This window comes from Copidosoma floridanum, unplaced genomic scaffold, assembly GCF_036245765.1.
Source record: "Copidosoma floridanum isolate Cflo_tuat_1 unplaced genomic scaffold, Cflo_Japanese_pri ptg000013l, whole genome shotgun sequence".
NCBI classification, from domain to species: Eukaryota; Metazoa; Arthropoda; class Insecta; order Hymenoptera; family Encyrtidae; genus Copidosoma; species Copidosoma floridanum.
In genome coordinates this window covers 16,976,133-16,988,880 of record NW_028321890.1, presented here as the reverse complement: position 1 = coordinate 16,988,880, position 12,748 = coordinate 16,976,133, and the positions used below count along the sequence as shown (strand labels likewise).

The window sequence follows — 12,748 nt, the reverse complement described above, 5'->3', positions numbered from 1 at the left end:
TTTCAGGCACTATGCATCAAAGTTTTTTTTTTGTAGAAACGCTCATGTACACGAATGCCCAAAAATCAATAGTAGCTCGTCCATTTGTACATCGGTTATACGGGCAGCAACTCAAAAGATTGAATACATTCGATTAACAAACATATTATTTGATAAATATTGCTGGCCTTGCTTTTATCGTTCGTTTATCCACATAACAATGCATAAAAATTTTAAGCTTATCAACCCTCGTTGTTAATTTTTTTTCTCTCAGGGTTTTTAGCTTTGTTTCCATGTTCTGTTCGTTCACCGAGAAATCTGTCCTGTCAACGCTTATCTGTGGCTTGTAAATTTTTTTTTTCAAAAAATGTGAAATAGTCATGGTGATTGTGAACTTTAAGTAATTAAAAATATTTCGTGATAATACTTGCGTTAATAAGAATTTTATGAAACAGTTAACACGTAATTCTGCTTCACTTTTTTTTTATAAGGATATCAGCAATACTTTTTAATTATTACTTATATAAATATTACGACACTTTTACATGTAATAGTATAGCTATCGCACCATACGTGTGGTTTATTTTCACGTAGCATAAAATATTTTATACTGTGGTGCATAAAAACTTTCAAATGCTAGAAACGATACTCAATGCACCCTTTGCCTATTTCAGTATACATAGAATCACAATTTGTGCATTAGGTATAATTAACCGTCCATGTAAATTGGTCATTCACTAAAAATGACGTATGACAATATATTCTGTTCGTAGGTGTGTTTGCATATTTTTTGCGCATTATTGTGAAAACAACTTGCCATTGACACATTTGCTATATGAAATTAATATTGTCAAAAACTCGCGCATCCACGAAAAAAAAAAAAAAAAAAAAAATTATCTGGCAAAAATGAATGGAGCAGAAAAATTCTGCTTTCTAGTTTGGCATTGAATTCCGATCTCACGTACAGTTAAAACACGGAAGTGAGTATATTCGAGTCAGTTCCATCATGCGTGATTAGCACGAGCGTGTACATAATAATTTTCTCTCCGGATCCCCTCACTTGACGCTCAACAAACACCGACCTCAATAGCGCGTTAATCGCGACTCTCCATTTTTCTGGCTTCCTTTCGATTTAACCTTTAGTATATTGTCCCAGTAAGGCTCGTATGGTTTCCATCATCTCCTTTAATTGGAAAATTACCATGAAAAGTTTACATGGTCTTTGGGTGAAACAATTAATTAGATGGAGAAGGTACGCACAAATTTTTTTATGTAATTTCCTATATAAATATAAAAACTAATGGAGACTCGGAATCAGGACGCATCACGTCCCGTAAAACTCTACTTTCAGGGAATTTTTTTTCCTTTTTTCTGTGCAACTGAGAAAAAAAAAGTATGCGTATAAAGTGTTTGTAATTAAGCAATCAGGGAATCTGTGTAGGGTGGAACGGATTCCAGGGTAAAATGAATTTTAAAAACATTTTTAATATAAAGCACTTTCTAAACATTGAACATTTTTCACATCATTTTTGAATAAACTGCAGAAAACAGGGACTCAAAAAAGAATTGTCCTAAAAGTTATATTTTCTTGTAAACAAACAATGGACTCAAACCAACCCCCAAAATATCATATCACCCCAAGTTTTTTAACATTTATCAAAACAAAAAATCCATGTCTTCGAAACTGATTAAAAATTATGAGATTTTTTTCTAAAATGATGTCTTAGCGTCTCATTTTGAAAAGACGTTACTTTAAAAATTTTCATGCACATAGAATACCAGGTTCCTCTGAAGGATCAAACAAAAAAAATTTTTTTCCCGCCATTACCAGGTAAAACTGTTAGCTGTTCTTGTAGAAATGCATTGTGTTTTTTCCTTTTAACTTACAGAGATACATATAATAGGATAGGATAAAACTTAGTAAATAAACGGTTTTTTTTATTCATGAATTAAAAATACAAAAATAATTGTTTATTGTACTTACGATTGATGTGTCACCACATAAACAAATTGTGTATAAAAATAGACAAAATTAACGACTCCTGCTTTTATCAAGGTTACAATAAAAGTGTATCACTACAATTTTTTCATTTTTTAAAAATTTTTACCACAGTAAAAACTTGCTCTTCACTATCTGGCTAAATAAATATACCAGATTTTACACTTTATACATGACACAACACAGGGTAAAAAAAAAGTTTATGAATAACACAAAAAAAATGTACTGATCGAGGAGACAAATCTCATTAATCTGATCTGCAGAGTAAAGTAGAAACAGACGAGTAAGACAAGACGAGCTACTGTCAGTGGCAGAGGAATAAAAGCGAGTGGCAACCTATGACGTGTATTTTAAATCTGAAAGTTTTAGTTTTCCAATAAAACTAAAGAAACTAATATTTTTATTAGTATGCATTTACATTAACAGAAAAATAATTATAGTTGGATAAAAGGGTGTAACACTACAAAAGAGTGATTTGAAGTCAGAATTTTTTTTTTTTTTTGAGTATTGACAGCGATCATTCGAAACCAAGAAAAGTAATTTAAACGTCTCGGAAAAACGATACTTCTTCGCAAAAAAGCGACGTTATTAGAAAAGTTTCCGGTACTGCTTTTATGGCACGTGCCCATCCATTTGTACTTATTATCTCCAACGATGATTAAAGTAACGATAAAGCCGTGTACGGTAAAACACAATTTATGAGAGAAAAACCTATTTGGTGGTAGAAAAATCGCATTCAGTTTGGAGCGTCATGCAGAGGCTGTTTGTTAGTCATTTTATAGATATTAAGTTTTTTTTTAAACAAATGGTGAAAAGTTAACGTTGTAATCAAAATCAAAGGTCGCTTCTTGTTGGTCAAATAACAATATGTATTTGCGAGTGTGTACCCACGTTGTACAGGCACTGGTGTCTCGGTTCAATGAGTGTGAAGAATGAGGAATGGCTGCATCGATTCCGGCCTCGGTATCTATGCTCATTTGCACAGTTGGTAATCAAGACACAAGTAGTATATATAAAGAAGAGAAGCGTCGGGAGTGGAAAAAAGGGGAATCTCGTGAATGCACGTCAACATCGATGGGGTGGAAAATTGAATTCGAGAAACGCGAGGTTCGTGTGCTTATGCATTCATCCGAAGGTTAAAAAAAAGAAAAAGGGTAATCGATCCTCGATAAATCGATAGGGTAAATAATAAATGCACGAATGGCACGGATTAATCGGAAAAACGATTATCTTCCTGCCAACAAAATGCTGTAGGTGTATACGTGGTGTTCAAGGTCGCAGTATACTGACGAGCGTATCAACTTGCTACAACCTTGGGTGACAGAGTATCAAAGCTCGGCCGCGTAATAATCGAGGCGGCATTTTTTCCATTGTAATGTCGCCGAGATTTTCTCGGAAGTGGGTGGTGAGAGGGTCAAACGAGTGAGAGTCGTATTTGCGTTTCGCCAGCTGCGAGTGGGTCTCGAGGGATTTTGTCTTTTGAAGAATTGGACGCGGAAAATGTGTATTGTTCGGGCTCTTTGAGATATTGTAAAAATATTTTCCCCGTCGGAGACGTTTTCGTGGGAAGCTTTGAATGTTATTTTTTTTTTTTTTTTTTTTTACTTTACCCAAAATTATGGTTGATACAAAATGCAAGAACATTTTTGCATGGGCAAAATTATATGAAGGGTTTTGTTTAAAGAATTACAGAACCGCAGACCAAAAAATAATTAACATCGATGTGACATTACAGTAGAACGGTAATTTTCCATTAAATTAGAAATTTATTCTATATTGTCAACTATTATACACTAATATAATTTACTAATCATAATATAAAAACGAGATTAAAAAAAACTCTTAACAAGATTTTTTAAACATTATACCATAATTTTACTAACTATCCAAATCATACAGAATGAAAAATATTGTTTTCATGTCTCTGCAACATAAAAAATAATTTTCATTTTATTTAGGATGTTTTTATTAATTAATTGTTTTATGATGCGGTAAAACATTCATGCTCGCAATATTGTTGTTCAAAATTTCTTAATTGATACTTCTAAAGATCTAATGTACAATCAAGGAGTTGCAATTTTATTGTAAAACAATATTACTTCATATTTTTTGTAAAGTAAAAGTTTTACTCATTGCAATTCAATTGAATGGTGTACGTGATCACCGAGGCATTGTCACGTTACCGATTCTGATAAGATAATGAAACTTTAAACCTGACAGTGAAAGATAAGTTTTGTAAAAAATTGCAATCCATAAAATAGTCAATACAATACGTACATAATTAAATTTTTTATTTTTTAACGATTTCAGTGAATATTTATGAAAAAAATTTTAATAGAGTGTCGTTGTGTCGTTTATATTTATATTTACATTTATATTGCATTAGTTTATATTTTTTCAAGATGCGTTATCCCGTACCCCCGTAGAATGTGTCACAGAAAATTATTTTTAATAAAAATTTTAATTGGTTGGGCGAAAGAAAGTTTCAAGAATTATTGTCGACGACATTTTATCAAAATCCATGGAACGTATGTCTCATACATGAAGTAACTGATAAGCCGTCTAATCCGCTTTTTTTTACTGTACACAATTGGACGAAGCTTAAAAGTAATTGGTTTATTTGCAACGAATGAAAAATCCGTTATCTCGATCGATCGTCGTATTGATGAAATCACTATACCCATGGGTATTTCGCTGCTTGTATATTCCGTAGGTTTTTACGTTACAGCTGATGTATTCGTTCTTGACAGCCAAGAGGTTGAGATTAGACACTGTCTTTTCAAGGGCATACACATACCTCTATGACATCTTTTTTCTTGTCTAGTCGGAAAATCTGTGACGCGTACGAAACTATTTCGTTCTTCTTCTATTTTTTCAATTTTTACCAAAAGTACGTGATGTGATTGGTTAAAAATCTATATTGTAATGACGTAGAAAATGTTTAAACTATACAACCAAACAATTTAGTATACATTACATTTGGTTGTAAAGAACTTGGAAATGAAATAAAACTGTTGTTCAGAATTTTTTTGTTTGTTAAATAGCAACAGTACAAAAAAAGTGCATTTAAAAAAGTCTTGGCGGTTTTTTCATGAAATGATTATGAACCGAATGACATGAAACCTTGAGGAATTATTTATTAAGTTATAATACACTACTCCTCAAAATTTTAGAGTACCTATAGGCTGACGAATATGAACGCAAGAAAATGATAAATGAAAATTATATTCTAAACATGTGCTGGTTATTTATTTACAAAACATTATTAAGTAAAAAACTGACACAATAAAGCTTACGAAATTTTAAACATACTGCCATTTCGAAATATGTATGTTCGCGGACTTAATCAAAAGACATTAAAATAATTACAGGCATATATATTTTCGTTTCCTATGTTGAAAGCATATAGGCAAGCATTAACTGTTGGTATTTTGAGGTTAAGCGCAAATTTTACATGATCATTCTTATGAATCATATCGGATATATCATGATCTAAAATTTTTAATTAGTACTTAATTTGATTCAATAAACAATATTGATAAATAATCGTTTAAAATTTAAGCAGCATTAATAAATATTAATTTGACAGTCGCACCTTTGACTCGGGAGTCATGAAAGAACCACCTTAAGCTTTTGAAAAATGTATCTCCATTGCATTTTTTACCTATACATTATCTTTGGTATACTTTGAGCTGGAATCGATTAGTATAACATAAAATGAAACGTAGAAATCAATTGCGACCAATATAAAAGACTTGAGCGTTCATTGTCAACCAAACGATCAACCGTGTAATTGCAGAGGCAGTAAAGAGCATCTTGGTCGGACAGAATGTCGCGGAAGATACTGAGGAGTTCGCCTAACGCGGCCTTGGACAAAACGCTGCTCAACAGGTACTTGGATCTGCCCCAGCCGGACGACAAGATCCTAGCCGAGTACATATGGATTGACGGTACTGGTGAGGGCTTGAGGAGCAAGACCCGCACCCTCAACAATATCCCCAATAAGCCGGCCGGTGAGTTACACATTAATTTTTCTAACACTTGACAATGTAATTTTTTCCAACAAAACATTTTTTTGTTTCAAAAGTATTCAAATATTCGTTAAAATAATTATGTTTGTCATGTAGTTTCTAAAACTTGCTGAAAACGACTTAATAAATGTTTGTTTTTCAAATAATAACGATGGAAAAAAATTTCATTCGTATAAAATAATAAAATGATGCTCAAGTCCATCGAAGGCAAATCGCTAATTATATCGATCCGATAACCCTGTACGATCTGGGTCGCGTTCATGACTATTTTATTTGTTGCTTTATTCAAAATGTCTGTATTTTACTGTTTGATGATCGTAACGTAACGTACTTTTGCGTCAAGCGCGTTATCGTTATCTTTGCATACTAGAACTCGTTCGTTCGACGACGATAAGCGTGTCTTGAATTTTTTAGGTTTAAAGTTCCATGATCGTTCGTTCATCCGTTGCTATTAAACGTTATACTAGGGATTACGGCGTTAATATTTTTATTGGAAAAAAATATTTATCTATTACTGTGAGAAATTATCTGGTTTATTTTAAAATAGCATAAGAGCAAAAATGTACAAACAAATAAGAGAACCATTGAAATACGTGAGGAAATCCACAAAAAATATCCCATTTTCGTACAACAATTTTTTTGAGACACATTTTCGAGATAAGGCCATTTTACTCGCAATGTCACATACTATGAAGATAAAATTATTAAGCACGGGTTTCGGTAATGGTGGCACCCTTTTTTCGCGAATTATATATATGTAAACGATGTGTACACTGAGAGAAAAAAAATAATAAAAATTATGTAAAAGTTTCAGCAAAAATTAACATTCTGCACAGTAAATCGGATACAAACTGACAAAAAAAAAAAAAGTTATTTTTTATAGTAAAGATTATTGTTTTAACGGTTAAAATTATGGTTCTAAAAGTAAAAATTATGGTTAGAACAGTAAAAATTACTATGTTGCAACAGTTAACCTTAACAGGATCAGTTAATAAATGTTACTTTCCCGCATCGAAATTTTTACTGTTCTAACCATAATTTTTACTTTTCGAAACATAATTTCTACTGTTAAAACAATAACCTTTACCGTTAAAAATAATAACTTTTCCTTTTTTGCCATCTTGAATTCGATTTACTGTGCGGAATGGTAATTTTTACTGAAATTTATTTATGGCTTTTATTGTTAATTTTTTTCTCATAGTGTATACACATAATCTTAACATGTAGGTAAATCACTGAAAAAGGGTGTTACCTTTACTGTTTAAAAGTTTATTCTCATAATACATGGCATTACAAGTAAAATGAGCCCGGTTTTAAAGGTATGCGTAGAAAAAATTTTTTTTATTAAAAAAGAGGACAAAAATGATTATTATTATTATTATTATTATTATTATTATTATTACCTACACTAATGATCTAGATAATTATTAACTAATCTCTAACTCACTTGCTTTATCTGATGTCAGCGTAAAAATTTGAAAATGACAATTAAAGTGACATATGTATTAATCATTACAGCATAAAACGTAAAACAAAAAAAAACTAATAAGTACTGACATTATGAAATGAAGTGTTTAAAGATTACAGCAAAGTCGATAACATAAACTCGATTACGTAGTGTCGAAGTAAAACGAAATAATCAGTAACGAAGCGTGACGCAAACTCGACGTAAATACACACGCGGTGCGAATTAAAACTCATACGCAAAAATAAAATTAAAAAAAAAGCATCAACCCGAATTATCCTCCTTAACCGGTACACGTTAAAAAAATTATCAAAGATTTATGCTAAAATTCAACCGCAACATAAATAAACTTTTTAATAACATGGATTGAAAAATGTATCAAATTGACCAAAAAATCACCAAATAATATAATAAAATTAAAAAATAATTGTATACACCATAATATAACGTCATGACAAAATCACGAAAATTCGCAGACCTGCCGATCTGGACGTACGACGGCAGCTCGACGTACCAGGCCCACGGCGAGAACAGCGAGGTCTTCCTGCACCCGGTGGCCATATACAAGGACCCCTTCCGGTGCAACAACAACGTTCTCGTGCTCTGCGAGACGTACGACTTCAACCACATCCCTTGCGCGACGAACAAGCGTTTCAAGTGCCGCGAGGCCATGGACTCGCCGGCCGTGAAGAAGGAGGAGCCTTGGTTCGGCATCGAGCAGGAGTACACCCTCCTGGACGTCGATGGCAGGCCCCTCGGCTGGCCCGAGAACGGCTTCCCCGCGCCCCAGGGGCCCTACTACTGTGGGGTCGGCGCCGACAAGGTCATTGCCCGTGAGATCGTCGAGGCCCACTACAGGGCCTGCCTCTACGCCGGGGTTCCCATCTGCGGTACCAACGCCGAGGTCATGCCCTCCCAGTGGGAGTACCAGGTGAGCCTTTATTTTTCTGTATCCGTCTCGCTGTTATATCCTATCTTGACTTTCAATCGGCCGGTCGTCTTTGTGGCCGACTTTCATATTAGGCCAACGTGTCTCTTGATATTGATGTGACGTCATTCGTTGATTATTACGCGATTCGTTGTTTTGCACTTGTACCTTCTTTTTTTTTTTTTTTTTTTTTTTTTTTTTTTTTTTTTTTCTTATCTGCGACGCTAACGGTAATGGGATTCTCAAGATTAAAAGTGTTTTGACGGTGAATCACTTTGATCAAATTTATGCCGAACTGTAGACTTCACAAAAGAATCTGATGACTAGTCTAAGTACGTGTTACATTATCGCGATGCTTCATGTTTCTTATATCACGTTTTAATATTATTTCTTTGCAAAAGAAGTGTTGCTTCGATCATCTAGTATTTTCAAGATACGTGAATTTTATTATTTTGATGATGTAAAGGCAACGACGTGGTATAGAGTGCAGATTATTTTCAGTAGCTAATGATGATTTTATATGAATTAAATCGTAACAATTTGATTTTCTAATTTGTATTAGAATTTTTAATGAAGACTTAATTTTATTTGCCAATATCCTGAGCATTTCTAATTGCTTTGCGAACGAACATCAGATTAAAATCCTGATTCGTGTTACTAATGAAAGAAGATAACTGTTGTAAAATTTCGTCGAATTTCATTTTTTAATTGAGGCAATTTTAGATAACGAATTTTTATTGATTGTTGATTTTTATAAATGATAATTTGAAACAATTCAATTAAAGCAGCTAAAATATTTTTTTTATCGTCACTTGAGTTAAAGGGACTAATCTGGAAGGTTTTGAAAAGTATGAACCCCCTATGTGGAACAGCTAATAATAAACAAGTTCTTGAGATTTTTGGTTCAGAAAAAAATTATTTATAATCTTTCTAATACAAACCACAATAACTATTGAACTAGTCCTAGTATTGTTAAAAAAAAAAAAAAATTATTGAGCGAAGCTGTTCCAGATAGGGGACATAATAAAACATAGTTTTTAATTTCTAACGTCTAATGTCTTCCCATAGAATACATGAAACCTATTTAAATTAAGTGGCTGTTTCAAGGGGTGGGAGGTATTAGTTAATTTGTTCACATTTTTGTTAAAAAAATTACTTCATAGTACCCAAATTAAGTTTAAAAATCATAATATTAATGAAGACAAAGCGCATAAAAAAATAACGAAATATTCATTCTTGAGTTAATATTGATTTTTTTTAAATTGTTAAAAAAATTTGACCAAAACCATTCCGAGGGCCATACTTTGGGTTCCAAGGGTTACTTCTACCTTAAATCGACTGAAATAAACAGTGAAGAGTGTAATGAATTCCTACATTTAGACATAGATTTTGTTAAAATTCAATTAAACTATTTAGAATTCCTGGGGTACACTAGACGAACCTTAATTAGTTATGCGCGAAGTATGAAATCTCATAAAAGAGGTTATGTTATGGAACCAGTCAAGAGGAATTAAATGTTTTAATTTTCCGCTTAACCAATTAAGGTTTGTCTAGTGTACAATTGAATACCACAAAGCATAGAGTATAGTGTACTTATATACTCTCTGTATTTCGTTTATATTATGCAACGATCCAACTTCAGTCCCTTTACCCAATCGATTCTAACCTTCAAAAATCAAAGTAAAATTAAACCACGATTCCTTTCCCCATTTTTTCGCAGATTGGACCAAGTGTGGGAATCAACGCCGGCGACGACCTCTGGATTTCGAGGTTCATCCTGTACCGCATCGCCGAAGAGTTTGGCGTGGTGGTAACCCTCGATCCAAAACCGATCTCAGGCACCTGGAACGGCTCGGGCGCCCACTGCAACTTCTCGACCAAGACGATGCGCGCACCTAATGGCATAGAGGAAATTAATCAGGCGATCGATCGCATGAAAAATCGCCACGTCGAGCACATCCGTGCCTACGACCCACGCGAGGGTAAGGACAACGAACGCCGGCTGACCGGCATCTGTGAGACCAGCAGCATCCACGACTTCAGCGCTGGAGTGGCCAACAGGACCACGAGCATCCGGATTCCGAGGTCATGTGCCGAGCAAAAGTGTGGTTACCTCGAGGACCGTAGACCCAGCAGCAACTGTGACCCGTACTCGGTGACGAACGCCCTCGTGCGTACTTGTATCCTCAACCAGTAAGCTGCTGCTGCACAAATGACTGCGGAAGCCGGTCGCTGCCGGGTGTATGAAACGCGTGACCTAACCTTGCTGCTGCTACCGAAAGACACACTGCGGTATTATGCACAACTTCTGGGACCTGATAGATCATGGAGTATTTAGAGAGAAAAAAGTTGCGTATGCGCACACGTATTTTTGGATAAACGAATAAGATTTTGTGAGCGCCCGCTTATGTAGTTAAAGAGAAAAAGAGAGAGAGAGAGAGGATTCACACAGCGGGGTATATTTGCATGTTTTTTTTCGTGTCCCTCCACTCCCTGCGATTAGTAAAAGTGTTCCCCTGCGAGAGCCAAATAGTTGATGTACGAGGATACTATATGATCATCGCGTCATCGCGGTATAATGCAAGTAGTTCATTACCTTAGCTGAAAATGCTTGAATAATTACATGTACGAATATATTGGGATTTAACAGAAGGCGTGATTGAACCCCGATATCACTGATTTTCTCGGGTTCTTGGCACCATTTTCTTATATGTGTATGGATATACTGACAATGAAAAGTTGCGAGTTTGCTCATATTTATTTATTTTTCCGTTGATAAGTGGTGCCACGACAAATGTTAAATCCCAATACTACGGGCTCACTAGGGGATGCTCCTCACCACATGAGGTACCCAACATGGCTTAGTATATCTATACTTATATTGTATGCGAGTGCGTACGCATCATAGTATGTAGATATACGAAATACATGCGAGTACCCCATGTGATGGCGAGCGCCTCTAGCGGCAGAATATCCCCCATTAAAATATACGTAGGACCCAACGTCGTCGTCGCTGGTACTGTCGATTGAATCTGTATTTACTCACCTAAGCACTCGAATCGACGTTGTGTCAATACATTATACTTGTGGTATATGTGTATATCTCACATTCCTTGCTGTTTTTGGAACTGACAAATAATACGGAGAGACGTCGTGCGACGGGTATTATCTTGAAATGATTGTTAAATTAATGTTGAGAAATTCTACTGTTTTGAATAACTTTATTAAAGCACAATGTCGTGCTAGAAAATAAAATTACGCATAGTGCAAAAAGAAATTCAGTTGATGAATAACCAAATGCGGCCCTTGATGATGAAAGTATACATTGTTAAATAAGATTAAAGTGTAGTTTTAATGTTGAATTTATTTTTAAATGTAAGACATCTGAAAACAATTAAATGAATTTTTATCAATGTGATAATAGTGGATTATTATCAGGGTGTATTGATGTTGAAGCGCTGGTTCAACTGTACGTGTACAACATAAAATAAATACAAGTGTGATCAATGTACACTCGAAGCACATGAATGTTATATACAAATATATATTTGCTATGGATATAATTTTTTGCTTTCTTTCGTAAAATGATAAATTTTTAATAACAAAATGAAATGATTACAAATCATATATTTTCATAATAAAAAGTAACAAAAAAGTCGTTTGTACATTTTCTCTGGAAGAAACCAGTGCGTGTGGAGATATTTTTTGAAAAGATAAAGTATCATGGTTGTGTAAAAAGTGTGAGATGAATTAAAACCATAGGAACAATAAATAACGATGTTTTTGTTCTTACAATTATTTAATTGAATTCTACGAAGTCGTATTTTATTAAGCACAATAATATCAGATGGAGATAATAATGTAATTTAAAAAAAATTCAAGTATAAAATCTCTTAGTGTTAACGGAGATAGCACTTGTTACAGAGATGCATAATAAATAATTGCATGATAAATTCTGTAGTACTTTTTATTATTTCACCCTAAAATTCTTCGCTTCAACAGCTTTGATTTTTTTTTTTACTTATGTAAGCTACTAATATTAGACATGCCTATTAAGTGATTCTCATCATCACTATTTTCAAATTTATTAATTACGAAAAAAAAATTACTTGGTTGCAACATCAACTATACTAAAAAAGTAAGGTTTAAAAAAATTTTTTTCATCTTAAAACTGTATTTATACTTATTGAAAAAAATCAAACATGCAATATGAGGATTTACAACTAACCATACAACAAATAAAACTCTTGTAGTTACGTGTAACCAAACTTTCGAGAGAAATAATATAAGGAAAAAAAATCTGACATATTACTTAACTAGTTCTTTTTGAATAATATGGATGCTTC

General features: G+C 33.8%; 1 protein-coding gene across 2 annotated transcripts in view; it reads left to right on the top strand.

The window, feature by feature from the left end:
* LOC106636416 (glutamine synthetase-like) overlaps positions 1-12,355 on the top strand; it is a 28,691-nt gene extending 16,336 nt beyond the window's left edge. For both annotated transcript variants that reach the window (XM_089591774.1, XM_089591773.1), the window contains exons 2-4: positions 5,778-5,991; positions 7,951-8,405; positions 10,123-12,355. In XM_089591774.1, coding sequence (XP_089447900.1) covers positions 5,808-5,991; positions 7,951-8,405; positions 10,123-10,599 — 1,116 coding nt within the window. In that variant the 5' untranslated portion in view covers positions 5,778-5,807 and the 3' untranslated portion in view covers positions 10,600-12,355. The remainder of the gene's footprint in view (positions 1-5,777; positions 5,992-7,950; positions 8,406-10,122) is intronic.
* The last annotated feature ends 393 nt before the right edge of the window (positions 12,356-12,748 follow it).